Genomic DNA, 17,453 nt, shown 5'->3' with positions numbered 1-17,453 from the left:
ATTGTGTTGTTTGAAACAGTTTAAATGCAACCATTACTAAATCAGTGATAGAATGGCACATATCAGAAGTTAATTTTGGTATCATTGTGATAAACTGGATAATAACGAAGGGCAGTGCATATTCCGTTTCAAAAAATTGAAGCCTTTGGGACGTACTTCAAACATGAAAAAGCATTTAAAATTTAATTTTGATATAATCGAATTCAAAAATTACGATATTGGGAAACAGTCCTAGGAAATCATATGTAAGCAGTGCGATCTGCAGTGAGTGATTGAATTAATCATAATAATTCAGTATACACAAAAAAGCACTCCGTCTTCAGGCCACAAGTGGCCTACCGGGACCATACGACCGTTGTGTGGAGAATGCGGATAGGAGGGGCGTGGGGTCAGCACACCGCTCTGCCGGTCGTAAGATGGTATTCTTGACCGAAGCCGCTACTATTCGGTCGAGTAGCTCCTCAGTTGGCATCACGAGGCTGAGTGCACCCCGAAAAATGGCAACAGCGCATGGCGGCCTGAATGGTCACCCATCCAAATGCCGACCACGCCCGACAGAGTTTAACTTCGGTCCGATACCGGTGTATCCACTGCGGCAAGGCCATTGCCCAATTCTGTTTAAATACTTTTATAAATTTAGAAATTATAGGCAGTGTTTTTAGTTCAAGTAACGTCCTTTAATAAACGACCACAATTTATACCACTTCTAAATAGATAGTTCACCGGCGGCAAAATGTGCGTACCTGTGCGCGCGCGTGTATGTTTGTGTGTAGAACTCCTAAAATATCGATATGATTTTTGTATGCAAATAGTATCCCCGAAGGACACCTCACAGCTGCTGTTCCGGTTTCTTAATTTTCAAACCCGTGCATGGGATATGTTAAATTTTATTTTTCGCCCATTTACGTAAATAACATCTCCGGAATTTTTTATACTGATATTTTGTCAAAGATAAGTCGATACCTCAAGGTATGGATGTTTCATTCGACAGTAGGCCTGCTAATGGTCTAATTATTTGTTTGACTACAGTGGCTGTCGCTGGATTCTTTCGGAAAATGCAGTAAATGAAGCAGGTAAAAAGGAATAAAAACGTCTCAAAAATTAGATCGACAGGAAGTGCAAAATAGCTAAGTAGGGATGGCTACAGGACAAATGTAAGGATGTAGAGGCTTATTCCACTAGGGGTAAGATAGATACTGCCTACAGGAAAATTAAAGAGACCTTTAGAGAAAAGAGAACCACTTATATGAATATCAAGAGCACAGATGGAAACCCAGCTCTAAGCAAAGAAGGGAAAGCAGAAAGGTGAAAGTTGTATATAGAGGGTCTATACAATGGTGATGTACTTGAGGTCAATATTATGGAAATGGAAGAGGATGAAGATGTAGATGAAGATGAAATGGGAGATACGATACTGCGTGAAGAATTTGACAGAGCACTGAAAGACCTGGGTCGAAACAAGACCCCGGGAGTAGACAGCATTCCGTTAGAACTACTGACTGCCTTGGGAGAGCCAGTCCTAACAAAACTCTACCATCTGGTGAGCAAGATGTACGAGACAGGCGAAATACCCTCAGACTTCAAGAAGAATATAATAGTTCCAATCCCAAAGAAAGCAGGTGTTGACAGATGTGAAAATTACCGAACTATCAGTTTAATAAGTCACAGCTGCAAAATACTAACACGAATTCTTTACAGACGAATGGAAAAACTGGTAGAAGCCGACCTCGGGGAAGATCAGTTTGGATTCCGTAGAAATGTTGGAACAGGTGAGGTAATACTGACCTTACCACTTATCTTAGAAGAAAGATTAAGGAAAGGCAAACCTACGTTTCTATCATTTGCATACTTAGAGAAAGCTTTTGACAATGTTGACTGGAATACTCTCTTTCAAATTCTAAAGGTGGCAGGGGTAAAATACAGGGAGCGAAAGGCTATTTACAATTTGTACAGAAACCAGATGGCGGTTATAAGAGTCGAGGGGCATGAAAGGGAAGCAGTGGTTGGGAAGGGAGTGCGACAGAGTTGTAGCCTATCCCCGATGTTATTCAGTCTGTATATTGAGCAAGCAGTAAAGGAAACAAAAGAAAAATTTGGAGTAGGTATTAAAATCCATGGAGAAGAAATAAAAACTTTGAGGTTCGCTGATGACATTGTAATTCTGTCAGAGACAGCAAAGGACTTGGAAGAGCAGTTGAACGGAATGGACAGTGTCTTGAAAGGAGGATATCAACAAAAGCAAAACGAGGATAATGGAATGTAGTCGAATTAAGTCGGGTGATGCTGAGGGAATTAGATTAGGAAATGAGACGCTTAAAGTAGTGAAGGAGTTTAGCTATTTGGGGAGCAAAATAACTGATGATGGTCGAAGTAGAGAGGATATAAAATGTAGACTGGCAGTGGCAAGGAAAGCGCTTCTGAAGAAGAGAAATTTGTTAACATCGAGTATATTTTTAAGTGTCAGGAAGTCGTTTCTTAAAGTATTTGTATGGAGTGTAGCCATGTATGGAAGTGAAACATGGACGATAAATAGTTTAGACAAGAAGAGAATAGAAGCTTTCGAAATGTGGTGCTACAGAAGAATGCTGAAGATTAGATGGGTAGATCACATAACTAATGAGGAGGTATTGAGTAGAATTGGGGAGAAGGGGAGTATGTGACACAACATGACAAGAAGAAGGGATCGGTTGGTAGGTCATGTTCTGAGGCATCAAGGGATCACATATTTAGCGTTGGACGGCAACGTGGAGGGTAAAAATCGTAGAGGGAGGCTAAGAGATGAATACACTAAGCAGATTCAGAAGGATGTAGGTTGCAGTAGGTACTGGGAGATGACGAAGCTTGCACAGGATAGGGTAGCGTGGAGAGCTGCATCAAACCAGTCTCAAGACTGAAGACCACAACAACAAACTTTCTGGCCGGCGCGCGTTGTGTTGTCCTATAAGCAGGGGCACGTAGTAAAATTTGCAACGTTGATATTTTTATGTAAAAGCAAGCGTGTGCTGGACAGTCTGTTGAAAATAATGAACAAAACGGTTGACATACACTATCAGCACTATTATAATAAAAACTTTAGCCATCTTCGTTTCTTTTGATAGCGTTTTAGCAAAGCTTACAGCTGTCACAACAGCAGCGCGCGTTGTACGTTTTACAACATTCAACACTTCGTTACTTACAGTGCAGAAAACTGACTGAAAAAGTTAAACAAAGAAACTGGAGCAATTTTGTCATTGTCGAGTAAACATCAACAATGGAATACATTGCAGCGGTGGCGCGGTAGCTAAAGGTTAAGGCATAAAAACCGCTGCAGTTATACTTTTTACAACAGTGCGCCCTCTGGAGGGCTGAGGACTGGAGAAGAGACGTCAAGGAAAACCGCACTGACTGTATGTACCCAGTTGGCATACCCCAGTTCATCTGCTGGCTTTGGACAGTGCGCGCGCGCAGCGACGGCGCTGGCGTAGTGACCGCTGATTGGCTGCTGGCGTATCTTGGACACCTTGAATGGCCCGACCGTCGTTTGTCATTCAGGCAGGCGGTTGTCGCTGAATTTGCTTCGAATGGGTGCCAATTGACACGCTGTCGACCTCTCGGCCGACAGCCGATGACGTCAGCCTTCTGTTTAAACATCGGCCTTGTCCTTATCGGCAATGCCCAACCGCCGCATGCCGCACGATCCTTGTGAAGCGTGGGACACATTTACAAACACTCAGGAGAAGCATTGGTCACTATGAAGCAATTGTAGCAGTAGCTGAAACTACAGATTTCCCTTGAGCAGCTTTACAAGCAATATAATCTGCTTAGTTATTATAAATTATTGAAAAATTTCATCAGCACGACATAAGTACATGACATTATATAGAGGCGTTTGACGGCTTTTGCATATATCTAATGATGCCCAGTGTGACACTATTGTTACAACAGATTATGTTCCCGAAGGAAAGCGTCCAATCGAATCGACGGATATGAACTTTTTTTTTTAGCAGCGTTTTGAAACATTTTTTTGGTAGCATTTGAAATATGGCTGCCGTAAAGACAATGTGAAATAGGCACAATGAATCGTTTTCCATGTGCAAAAGATGTGAAAACGGTCGAATTTCTCTATAATTCGTCTAATCTTGTCTTCTCGGCCTTTCAGGCGAGATAGGTAGAGGATTGTAGTACAGGGTGTCCCACACAAAACAGGTACGCCTGACGCCCTAGATTCAAGTAACAGTGAACTACCAAAAAGAAATTTGATAATGGTAACGTTAAAAGCGTATAGTTAGCTGCTTACAAGAGATGCTGGAAGTGGTGGCCATGGGCATCCAGGCATCGCTGACTTCGGGTGATGACGTTACAAGCAAAACGCTGCAATTCTATAGGCGTGATGTTAATTTCTCTAGTAACGTTCCGTTTAAGGTCGCCTATTGTGCGAGGTCTGTCGGCATACACATTGCTTTTTAGTGTGCCCCGTTAATAATAATCGCAAGATGTTGAGTCCGTCGACCTTGGGGGGCCAGAGGCCTCTACTGACAAGTCTGTCTTCAGGGGCCGGCTGCTGTGGCCGAGCGGTCTAGGCGCTTCAGTCCGGAACCGCGCAGCTGCTACGGTCGCAGGTTCGAATCCTGCCTCGGGCGTGGATGTGTGTGATGTCCTTAGGTTAGTTTAAGTAGTTCTAAGTTCTAGGGGACTGGTGACCTCAGATGTTAAAGTCTCATAGCGCTCAGAGCCATTTGAACCATTTTTTGTGCTGTGACGGAGCATACGCGTGGGACGCAAATGCACTTTGTAATAAACCTTTTGCATTTCCTTTATGTTTTCGTCTTCCTTAAAGGCAAAGACACAAGATGAAGCGGTAGCCCATCATAGAGCCTATGCCTACCGTCATGTATTTTTTGACTTTCAGTTGTTAATAAACAGAGGATTTTTTCTGGTACCGGTAGGAGGAAGGAGGGATTCGCGCTCAGCTAGTGAAAGAGTGAGAAGCACGTCAATTTTTAGCGAGTAATTGTAGACCGCCATTTTGGGGTCGCTATGAATAAGTGAGGAGTGTGGATTTCATATGTGCACCGTTTAGAAAAATACAGTATTGTTTTATTAACAGAAAGGACGTGTGAGTTGTTATTTCAAATAGTACAATAATTACAATAACTGAAGCCCACCTGTGTACTTTGGAAAATTACGAAGATCCGGTAAGCTTAATAGGAACACGGTCAAGACTTCAAAGGTGAACGCGGCGACCAAACGTAGTATTATAAAGAATGGTAAGCACAAATCTACAGCGGAGAAAGAAACTACTCCGCCCTGCAAAATAATATGAACTAATACGGACTTATTTCCAGGCATAGCTCAGCTTATTGTGCTTGTCATTCACGCCGAAAAATTAATCTCATTAATTCAATACATTTTAAAAAGCCACGCATTTTATTATCATCTATTCGATTATTTTATTATACTATAACTTCTCCGATTGCTGCTAGCCTACCATCAATAGTGTGGGATGTCTCAGAATGTTGCAGGGAATCGATTACTTTTTCTCGGATGGCACGTGCGGAAGTGAAGGGGTTCGATGTTCTTGGAGCACAACACGACACTCCTCCCTTGTGGTGATTTGACCAGGTCGACAGGAACATTGGCGACGAGTAAATCTGCTCTCTTTGCCATGTAGTCCAACATCCGGCTACTGTCTGTCACAACCGAATGTCCCACAAAGCTTTATATTGCACGATTCGACCAGCGGGTAAAATGGAGACCCACAATGAGGTTCCTGTCAAGCAGTGTCTGGTGCTGATAACGCTGTCACTTACGAGTACGCGTCATCTTCGTATCCTTCAGTGATCACTCCACATCTGACGCTGTTCACACCCTTATGTGCCCTACCCGACACTAGACACTAACAATACTGAAGCATTCTGATAGCTGTTCTACCTGTCACAAAGAGTTGCAATAGTATCATTTAGATATACACACATCTACATCTACATGGTTACTCTGCAGTTCACACTGAAGTACCTGGCAGAGGGTTCATCGAACCGTTTCCGTACTATTTCTCTACCATTTCACTCTCGAATGGCACGTGGGAAAAAGGAACATCTAAATCTTTCCGTTCGAGCTCTGATTTTTGTTATTTTATTATGATGATCATTTCACCCAGATGGGTGTCAACAACAAATTTTCGCATTCGGGAGAGAAAGTTGGTGATTGAAATTTCGTAAATAGATCTCGCCGCAAAGAAGACCGCCTTTGTTTCAGTGACTGCCACCCCAACTCGCGTATCATATCAGTGACACTCTCACCCCTGTTGCGCGATAGCACGAAACGAGCTGCCCTTCTTTGCACTTTTTCGATGTCCTACGTCAATCCTACCTGGTAAGGATCCCTCATCACGCAGCAATATTCCAGCAGAGGGCGGACAAGTGTAATGTAGGCTGTCTCTTTAGTGGGTTTTTCGCATCTCCTAAGCGTTCTGCCAACATATTATCTATGTGGTCTTGCCAATTTAAGTTGCTCGTAACTCTAGTTCCTAGGTATTTAGTCGAATTCACAGCCCTTAGATTTGTCCGATTTACCGTATACCCAAAATTTATTGGATTTCCTTTAGTACCCGTGTGGATGACCTCGCACTTTTCTTTGTTTAGGGCCAATTGCCTCTTTTCGCACCATACAGATATTCTCTATAGGTCATTTTGTAATTTGTGTTGATCGTATGATGATTTTACTAGACGGTAAATTACAGCGTCATCTGCGAACAACCTAAGGGAGCTGCTCAGATTACCACCTAGATCATTTATGTAAATCAGGATCAGCAGAGGGCCTATGACACTACCTTGCGGAACACCAGATATCACTTCTGTTCTACTCGATGATTTGCTGTCTATCAGTACGAGCTGTGACCTATATTAGAGGAAATCACGAATCCAGACCCACAACTGAGACGATACTCCATATGCACACAATTTGATTAATAGTCGCTTGTGAGGAACGGTATCAAAAGCCTTCTGGAAATCAAGGAATATGGAATCGGTCTATGATCCCTTGTCGACAGCACTCATTACTTCATGGGAATAAAGAGCTAGCTGCGTTGCACAAGAACGATATTTTCTGAATCCGTGTTGGTTATGTATCAATAAGTCATTTTCTTCAGGCTAATTCATAATGTTCGAGTACAGTATATGCTCCAAACTCCCATTTCAAACAGAGGTCAGTGATGTGGGTCTGTAATTCAATGGGTTACTCCTATTTCCTTTCATGAATATTGGTGTGACCTGAGCTACTTTCCAGTCTTTAGGAACAGACCTTTCGTCAAGTGAGCGGTCGTATATGATTGCTAAGAAAGGCGCTATTGTGTCTGCATACTCTGAGAGGAACCTGATTCGTATACCATCTGGACCGGAAGACTTGCCTTTCTTAAGAGATTTGAGTTGATTCGCAACACCTAAGATATCGCCGGCCGGTGTGGCCGTGCGGTTCTAGGCGCTTCAGTCTGGAACCGCGTGACGGCTACGGTCGCAGGTTCGAATCCTGCCTCGGGCATGGATGTGTGTGATGTCCTTAGGTTAGTTAGGTTTAAGTAGTTCTAAGTTCTAGGGGACTGAAGACCACAGATGTTAAGTCCCATAGTGCTCAGAGCCATTTGAACCTAAGATATCTATTTTTATGTCACTCATGCTAACAGCTGTTCTGGTTTCAAATTCTGGAATATTTACTTCATCTTCTTTCCTGAAGGAATTACGAAAAACTGTATTTAGTAACTCCCCTTTAGTGGCACCATCATCGGCAACATTTCCATCGCAATCGCGCAGTGACGGTATTGACTATTTTTTGCCACTGGTGTACTTTACATACACGCCAATGGTGTGTACGGTTACGAACATACACTGAAATCCGACTATGTCGTCTGGGTTCTTCACTTTCGTTCTCAGGCAGTATATACAGGGTGTTTCAAAATTGACCGGTATATTTGAAACGGCAATAAAAACTAAACGAGCAGCGATAGAAATACACCGTTTGTTGCAATATGCTTGGGACAACAGTACATTTTCAGGCAGACAAACTTTCGAAATTACAGTAGTTACAATTTTCAACAACAGATGGCGCTGCGGTCTGGGAAACTCTATAGTACGATATTTTCCACATATCCACCATGCGTAGCAATAATATGGCGTAGTCTCTGAATGAAATTACCCGAAACCTTTGACAACGTGTCTGGCGGAATGGCTTGACATGCAGATGAGATGTACTGCTTCAGCTGTTCAATTGTTTCTGGATTCTGGCGGTACACCTGGTCTTTCAAGTGTCCCCACAGAAAGAAGTCACAGGGGTTCATGTCTGTCGAATAGGGAGGCCAATCCACGCCGCCTCCTGTATGTTTGGGATAGCCCAAAGCAATCACACGATCATCGAAATATTCATTCAGGAAATTAAAGACGTCGGCCGTGCGATGTGTCCGGGCACCATCTTGCATAAACCACGAGGTGTTCGCAGTGCCGTCTAAGGCAGTTTGCACCGCCACAAATTCACGAAGAATGTCCAGATAGCGTGATGCAGTAATCGTTTCGGATCTGAAAAATGGGCCAATGATTCCTTTGGAAGAAATGGCGGCCCAGACCAGTACTTTTTGAGGATGCAGGGACGATGGGACTGCAACATGGGGCTTTTCGGTTCCCCATATGCGCCAGTTCTGTTTATTGACGAAGCCGTCAAGGTAAAAATAAGCTTCGACAGTAAACCAAATGCTGCCCACATGGATATCGCCGTCATCAATCCTGTGCACTATATCATTAGCGAATGTCTCTCGTGCAGCAATGGTAGCGGCGCTGAGGGGTTGCCGCGTTTGAATTTTGTATGGATAGAGGTGTAAACTCTGGCGCATGAGACGATACGTGGACGTTGGCGTCATTTGGACCGCAGCTGCAACACGGCGAACGGAAACCCGAGGCCCCTGTTTGGATCACCTGCTGCACTAGCTGCGCGTTGCCCTCTGTGGTTGCCGTACGCGGTCGCCCTACCTTTCCAGCACGTTCATCCGTCACGTTCCCAGTCCGTTGAAATTTTTCAAACAGATCCTTTATTGTATCGCTTTTCGGTCCTTTGGTTACATTAAACCTCCGTTGAAAACTTCGTCTTGTTGCAACAACACTGTGTTCTAGGCGGTGGAATTCCAACACCAGAAAAATCCTCTGTTCTAAGGAATAAACCATGTTGTCTACAGCACACTTGCACGTTGTGAACAGCACACGCTTAAAGCAGAAAGACGACGTACAGAATGGCGCACCCACACAGAATGGCGCACCCACAGACTGCGTTGTCTTCTATATCTTTCACATCACTTGCAGCGCCATCTGTTGTTGAAAATTGTAACTACTGTAATTTCGAAAGTTTGTCTGCCTGAAAATGTACTGTTGTCCCAAGCATATTGCAACAAACGGTGTATTTCTATCGTTGCTCGTTTAGTTTTTATTGCCGTTTCAAATATACCGGTCATTTTTGAAACACCCTGTATAAACGCTTTAGGACACCATCTGCGCATCCATTTTACAAGGGGAGGCCACGACGTTGGGATCACAGATTTACTTCAAACTTTGCACACCTTTAGTAGGCCATTAAAACAACGAAATTTTCAAGTATTAAGGTCCTCTACTGTGGCAGTTCCGAGAACATCGCAAGAAGAGTTCTACTCGTCTATTATCTAACTGATGTATCTTCGCGCATGCGCCCGACGTTGGAGTTCATTGCTGTCTATGGTTAGCGTTCGAGATACGTCAGAGGAAGGTATGAAGGCGTCGGTTCGACTCCCGCTCAAACTTAATTTTGAATCTATATTTTTTTGATCACTGGTCATATTATTAATTTTCATGGCATTTGAGATGTAAAATAATTGAAAGAATGACGTGTATTTGCACGAAGTTTTAGTGAGTTTCATGTTATCTACGTACTATTTTTGATTAAATTTAATTATTAGAGCAAACGTCCTTATAAGTATCGACGAGTAAATTGAGAAACACATAGGGTTTTCCTGAAAGTGCTGTCTGTCGTGATTTGTGAAATCCGTTGTCCATACAATCTGGTAAGGTACCCAGAACTACTTTGCACCGCAACGCTTGGAGCTGCAGACAGAGGCAGGCCCCATTTGGCAAGTAACCTGCGTAGCGGTGAGACGTTGCCAATGTAGGAAGAACAAATAGTGAAGGTGCAATTTTTTTTTTAATATCACAGAATGTATACTTATAGAGCAAATAAGAAGGTTTGAGAGGGAGACGAACCGTTGCTTCATACACGTTCGTCTTGCGAAGCATGAACGCTACATCTACATCTACATGGATACTCTGCAAATCACATTTAAGTGCCTGGCAGAGGGTTCATCGAACCACCTTCACAATTCTCTATTATTCCAATCTCGTATAGCGCGCGGGAAGAATGAACACCTATATCTTTCCATACGAGCTCTGATTTCCCTTATTTTATCTTTGTGATCGTTCCTCCCTATGTAAGTCGGTGTCAGGAAGTCGTTTCTGAAAGTATTTGTATGGAGTGTAGCCATGTATGGAAATGAAACATGGACGATAAATAGTTTGGACAAGAAGAGGATAGAAGCTTTCGAAATGTGGTGCTACAGAAGGTTGCTGAAGATTAGATGGGTAGATCACATAACTAATGAGGAAGTATTGGATAGGATTGGGGAGAAGAGAAGTTTGTGGCACAACTTGACTAGAAGAAGGGATCGGTTGGTAGGACGTGTCCTGAGGCATCAAGGGACCACAAATTTAGCATTGGAGGGCAGCGTGGAGGGTAAAAATCGTAGAGTGAGACCAAGAGATGAATACACCAAGCAGATTCAGAAGGATGTAGGTTGCAGTAGGTACTGGGAGATGAAGAAGCTTGCACAGGATAGATTAGCATGGAGAGCTGCATCAAACCAGTCTCAGGACTGAAGACAACAACAACAGCAACTGCCAAACACTTAACTGTGATTTGCAGAATAATCGTGTAGAGCTCGATGTCGCTAAGCCTGTCACAAGGAAGAACGGATACTAAAGCACGCAATTTACCAAGAGAAAATGTGAAACTGTCGCCACAGATCCTGTACTAGGCGGTATTGTTTATGCAGCGAGTAAATGAGTCACGTCAGCTAGCAGAACGTCGTGTGCCACTGCGGTTTCCTGCCTTGGACGGAACGCGCGGGAAATGACCGTAGACATCAGTTGAAACACGCTTCGTCATCTGTGCGATAAGGGTGCGGGTGACCAATGGCAGTAGCAGAGACACCGCATCAGCGGGTACAGACAGGATACGCGGTCCACGAACGCTGCCATCGCGGAAGGGTTGGCAGTTTCGCATTCGCACGCTACAGGATCGTCCGCCTGCGGGGAAGGAGCCAGAATGATCATCAAGTTCCTCATACAGTACCACGCGGTAATTGCACAATGTTCCATTTTTGTAGTTTTTTGTAGTTTTCTTATCATTTAACGTGAGTCATTCTTTTCATTCCGTGAACGGTTCAAAATACCGAAACGAGATTTTCGGTAAACGATAGTCAGTAGAGGGGCGAGTAACTATGACGTCATAACGTCTATTCGCTCGTCTATCGAACTTGTATGAGAAAATACCGTAAGATTTGAAACCCTAATAACTATGAGACTAATAATGCGAATGAGGTAGCACTGTTTTAAACAGACCGACCTTGTATTCGGGAGGGCGGAGGTTCCAATCTATGCTGGCCGTGGTGGCCGAGTGGTTCTAGGCGCTTCAGTCCGGAACCGCGGAGCTGCTACAGTCGCAGGTTCAATCCTGCCTCGGGCATGGATGTGTGTATGTCATTAGGTTTAAGTAGTTCTAAGTTTAGGGGACTGATGACCTCAGATGTTAAGTCCCATAGTGCTTAGAGCCATTTGAACCGTTTTGAGCCATTTTGTTCCAATCTATGAAGGCCATCCTGATTTAGGTTTTCTGTGGCTCCCCTAAATTACTTCACGCTAATGCCGGGATGGTTCCTACTGTAAAGCCACGATCCGTATGTACATGGCTATAAAGTTCTAATGCATGTGAAAATGCATAGTCCGAGCATGTGTTGTTTCAAATTTGGCCAAGTCCATCAGTAGCCAACCATAGCATAGCACTCGGTACACGGCACCCATCTTCTTCTTTTTGCTTGCGAACTGTATGTATGCAAGCGCTGCTTATTATTGCTTCTTTGTTCAATTATAATGTTTTTTTTCTGTAAATAGAAATGAATGTGTAATAAGTTCCTCCAGATGAGACACGTAAAAGAAAATGTATGCATGCTAAATATTTGTATTTTTATTCAAGAGCAACCAATGCTAAAATTAATGTTAATGCAACTATTTTCCTTTCTGTTTAGTTTATTTATTTTATAATGATAGGGTCATTCGTAGAACAATAGTGCATAAGGCACGTAATGTTAACTATTCTTTTAAAAAAAAATTATAACAGAAACATAATCTAAGAAGTACGTCGATACGGCCGTGTGGTTCTTAAATTGTTGAACAAAGATGTGTCGAATACAGCGTTGTAAAAGTGGTGTACGGTTGAATAAAACTACTACTACTATTACTAAACAGTGGTTGAAACCACGACGGACAGATCGTGTCCGTACGTGTTTGTCGTGCAGTATTTGATTTCACTGTGACCTTATCGTGCCAGCAAGGCGCATGCGCGTGATTCTTACGAATTAGCTTTGCGTGAACTTATAAACTGCTGTTGCGTTGGAAATGCGTTTAGCTAGAATATTGATTCGGATGTTATTGTGAAATGCTTGCGGAGCTGTACTAGGAACCCTAAGTGAGACCGTAGAAATATTCGTCGGAATATAAGTGAAAATTACAGTTAAGTGGAATATGTCGCCTCTATGTCTAGTAAATATGCTTGGAATATAGAAGAGGGCTTTTGAGAGGAAAGCTCGTGTCGAAAAGAATCCAAAAAACCTAAAAGTCCAGTGATGAACCAATACTAGAGTAGTCACAGGAGTGTCGAAAAGGAAATGAAAAAACGGTGGGGAAGCTATTACGCCCTATAGCGACCAGCGACTGTCCAGACTTGTGATTTATCTTTTCTGTTACCAATCTATTACTCTATGTAACCACTGCGCTAAAGAGATGGATAATTAAATAAAAAAATACTTGTTACGATTTTATCTTGAAATTTTCACGAACAATTTGCGGCGCGGACCGGAACTTCGCACACAGGAAACCCTTTTGTATAGCTAATCCTTACCTCTTCTATCAAGAGGGATATTAAAGCAAATATTTTTCTTGAAGAAACGTATTGCCTTTTTTTACCGGCATACCAAAGCTCTTCAAAAGATGAATACAGTAATGGAACGTTTTTAATGTTGACGTTGAAACTTTTCCCAAAAGTAGCGGAGAAAAGTGTTCAGAGCGAAAAGCAAAGCGGCCAGAATAGCCTGTTGCGATGTAAACACCGCCAAGTGTGGCTCTCGTGTCAGACTCCGTGACATGCAGCAAAGAGATATGCCTCCGCCTCCAAGATAAAACATATTTCCTCTTGGCTCTGCTTTATAGGTTCTGTTCTAAAGGAAACTGTATGGTCAAGTCTAGCGTGTCAGAAGCGCCCTACGAAAATTATTTCAATTGTGTTGTATTTATGTTGAAGTGAATACCATTTCTGGAAACAAGTAAACATTTCTAAGGGTTGATACAACAGCGAACCATGGCACGAGGCAGTGTTTATATTACAGTAGCCGTTTCAGTCCGTCTTGCCTTTCAGTTTGGGCACGTGCCTCCAATATTTTTGCGAAAAATTTCAACACCAACATTACATTGCGTCTTTGACTGTACTCGTATTTCCAAGAGCTTTCGTTGAAGCAAATAATTCAATTTTTTAAAAAAATGCCGAAAATCTCGTTTCGGTATCTTGAACCAGATGAAAGGGGTGTTACGACTTAGGCTGCGTTCACATTTGCATCGACTTTTTTTGTTTTAGTTAGCCTTTAATGTACATACCACGCAGTCAGCATAATAATTAGTGGTACATGTAGTGATTAAAAGAAGATTAAGGACATCATGGTAACTGTCAATAAATGTAATTCTTTTAGATACTGACGAAAAAGATATACGTTAATGTCTTTGTTTAAAGAAAGTCGGTTTTATTAACATTATGTGCTGCCAGACCAGTGTTGTACAAGAATTATTTTCCTTTTATATTTACGACCTGTGGAGCACCGTCTACATGTATTGTATTGAAATTTCTTTATTGTGTTACCATTCTGATCTACAATTTCGTCACCAGATCACAAAAAATCATTTTAGCATATTGTATTTAATGCACCCTGATTTTTCATTATTATCATTTCGTCTCGGCTTTAAAACATCTGCCGGCCAGTGTGGCCGAGCGGTTCTAGGCGCTTCAGTCGCTACGGTCGCAGGTTCGAATCCTGCCTCGGGAATGGATGTGTGTGATGTCCTTAGGTTCGTTAGGTGTAAGTAGTTCTAAGTTCTAGCGGACTGATGACCTCAGTGTTAAGTCCCATGGTACTCAGAGCAATTTTTTTAAAACATCTAATTGTTTAAATTGCTATCTTGGAAATGTCAGATATGAATAGAATTACAGGTTGAACGCATGTGATGGGAGTCACTAAGCAGATTAATTTGAAAAGTGTGATGTCATATCTGCCGCCGATTACATAATTTCTTCCTTTTAGTCGCTTGGCTTCGACCTTTTAAAGCGATCCTTAGACGATCGATAATATCGCGCAGTAATATTGCGCAATATTAATGACGTACTCAAATGGTTCAAATGGCTCTAAGCACTATGTGACTTAACATCTGAGGTCATCACTCCCGTAGACTTAGGACTACGTAAACCTGCAACCGTAGCAGCCGCGTGGCTCCGGACTGAAGCGCCTACAACCGCTCTACCACCGCGGCCGGCAATGACGTCCTCCTTGTACCGTCCTGTAATATTGTGGTTCGGAATAAAGACACTGCTGCTGTGAGTATTGCCCAACTTTGCTGCAGCAGAGAAAAAAGGCGGATTAAGAATTGGCTCAAGGAGCGTACAAAATCACTCACGAAAACTTGTTGAGGGAACTGAGGTTGAACGAAAAAAAAAGATTATCATAACTTTTTGTGTGTTGATAGCCCAACATATGATACATTACTGGAAGTAGTTGTCAACATACATAGGCGTCCCCCTCCCCCCTTCGGAATCTGGAGTACTGGTGTTTTCATTCATTAAAATATTCTTGTACACTTTAGAAGTGATTTCCCATTAATCCCCCCCCCCCCTCACTGCACTGAACCTTTCAGTTAGGCAAATGTAGCACAACGTGGTTGGCCGCAGTTACACAATACATGGCTGCAGCATTTGATGTATAGGCTAGTCTTTTGTTATTTGCACGTGTAACAAACATTGAGAGGGTGAGAGGATAACCATCAATTCTCTGGGATATAATGTTTTTTTGTGTCACCAAGAAAATTTAGTTATTGTGGCACGATATACCTCAAAACTGATCAACTCATTTATATCGTAAATGGTAATGTTGAATTTCTGCGGATGCCCATATCCGTACGATCAGAAATCAAAATACTAGAATGAGAGACGTAATTCCACTAAGTCAACATTTAACTAGATAGTTAAATGTTGACTTAGTGGAAAGATTTATTAGACTACAATATCTTACCACTGGAAATTCTTTCGAAGTCTTTAAATTTACAAGTGCAACTCCACCTTAAAGGATTTGAGACATAGTTATGAAAACGTGTCATCCAATAATACGTCCAATAACGCATTATATTCGGGAGGGTATTTATATACCTTCATTCATAATTTTGCATTAATTAATTTTTTAAAAACATCGTCTTTCGTAGTATTTCATAGTATATTCTGAACAAGAAATCATATGATTTATTCGTGGCATTTCTATTTTTGTACTCATCTGCCGTAAAAAATGGCTCTGAGCACTATGGGACTCAACTGCTGAGGTCATTAGTCCCCTAGAACTTAGAACTAGTTAAACCTAACTAACCTAAGGACATCACAAACATCCATGCCCGAGGTAGGATTCGAACCTGCGACCGTAGCGGTCTTGCGGTTCCAGACTGCAGCGCCTTAAACCGCACGGCATCTGCCGTAACATCCCACTATGCTGGAAATTATTTATGCATTTCGATGCATTCCAATCGTCTTGTTTTGAACTCATTTTCAACAGCACAGCAAAACAAAGAGTGTATAACCTAGTAACCCCAGTCTGCAGCATGCGACAAACTGGCAAGGATGTTGTTAATACTGCCCACAGACGGCACAGTATTTTCGGATAGCGCATAATATTTCAGAAGTTTTTGATTTTCTCATTATCATTGCGCAATATCTCAGCCCCTCCCATAGACATTCAATATTATTACGCTTAAGGAAAAATTGTGCAGTATTACTGTCTGTCTAGCGGGCGCCTAATTTTGCTCTTGTTCAGCGGTATCTTTTTCCATAGTCATAGAGCTTACTTCTGACATGAATTCCATTGTCGGCGTAACATTCGTATGTCACCGGAAAACGAAGACAAAGAGAAGAAATGGAGAATTATTCACTTGTAGGGACAGAACGAGTGCGGATCGGCATATGGCTGATTCGATGTATTTGCACGACTGAATTGCCACAGTCACTTTTATTACCGTTGTTGAACGAAGACGCGACGAATAAATCAAGTATGTTTGTATTCTATTTAGGTAGTTCGTGTTTCATTTTTGTTGTTAGTTTTAATATCTTGAGTTATTACAGTTGTAGCTGCCTCTGATTGTAAAATGGTATGAGTGAAAATATTGCTAAAATAGAATAAAAGTAAAGTAAGAGGATGTTACAAACGCCAGCACCAATGCAAACGCTTCTCTGTTGTCATCTGTTGGCGTAAACAGTGGAAGAGCAAAACTTCATGTAGCCTCTGTCATTATTAGCATGTTTATAAGAAAATATATCAGTATCACGAAGCTCTTATTAACTGAGAACATGGGATGTTCTGTGTACTGATAATTTAAACACTTCTGTTTACGCAGAAACCACTAATAATGTGAGTTATACCTTCATGTGCGATAGATAGATTGGGAATGACAACTAAATTGTTGCACCTCATTCTGCAGTTATTAATTATCCTGTACAAGGTGATCTTTAAAAAGAATTCTGTTATAATCTCACAAAGCCTTAACTGAAGCATTTCCTAATGCGATTCCAGCGCCTTAATCACAGTGTCGCATCAGTAGATACAGTCATGAGACGTGTTATGTGTGTTTGCGCACGTGAGCCGTAGTATGTTATCTGATGCCGCGGCAGTGATGAATTACTATACAAATACGCCAACTGATAGAAATGTGGCAACCCTGTGTTGCAGTCCTAGTAGTGATTGCTTCTGAACGTGTTCCGACGTGTTTCTTAGGGCAGAGAAACGGCTACGTCTCGTTTAGCTTGATGATCTCCTTGTTGAATCAGAACCGTTGCAAGAAACTTCT

The 17,453-nt window shown here is 42.1% G+C and overlaps 1 protein-coding gene across 3 annotated transcripts in view; it reads left to right on the top strand.

Annotated features, from left to right (window-relative positions):
* The window catches only part of LOC124772611 (disks large 1 tumor suppressor protein), a 921,529-nt gene that overhangs the window by 217,887 nt on the left and 686,189 nt on the right, over nucleotides 1-17,453 (top strand). Inside the window, exon 1 of one of the 3 annotated variants that reach the window (XM_047249336.1) lies at nucleotides 11,336-11,394. The exons of the other annotated variants lie outside the window; for them this stretch is intronic. Coding sequence (XP_047105292.1) covers nucleotides 11,362-11,394 — 33 coding nt within the window. The 5' untranslated portion in view covers nucleotides 11,336-11,361. Of the gene's footprint in view, nucleotides 1-11,335; nucleotides 11,395-17,453 lie in introns of those variants that run through there. 3 annotated transcript variants of the gene reach the window in all.

Source organism: Schistocerca piceifrons, chromosome 2, assembly GCF_021461385.2.
Source record: "Schistocerca piceifrons isolate TAMUIC-IGC-003096 chromosome 2, iqSchPice1.1, whole genome shotgun sequence".
Classification (NCBI taxonomy): Eukaryota; Metazoa; Arthropoda; class Insecta; order Orthoptera; family Acrididae; genus Schistocerca; species Schistocerca piceifrons.
The sequence above is the reverse complement of the archived record's forward strand: the minus strand, read 5'-3'. Positions and strand labels throughout refer to the sequence as shown.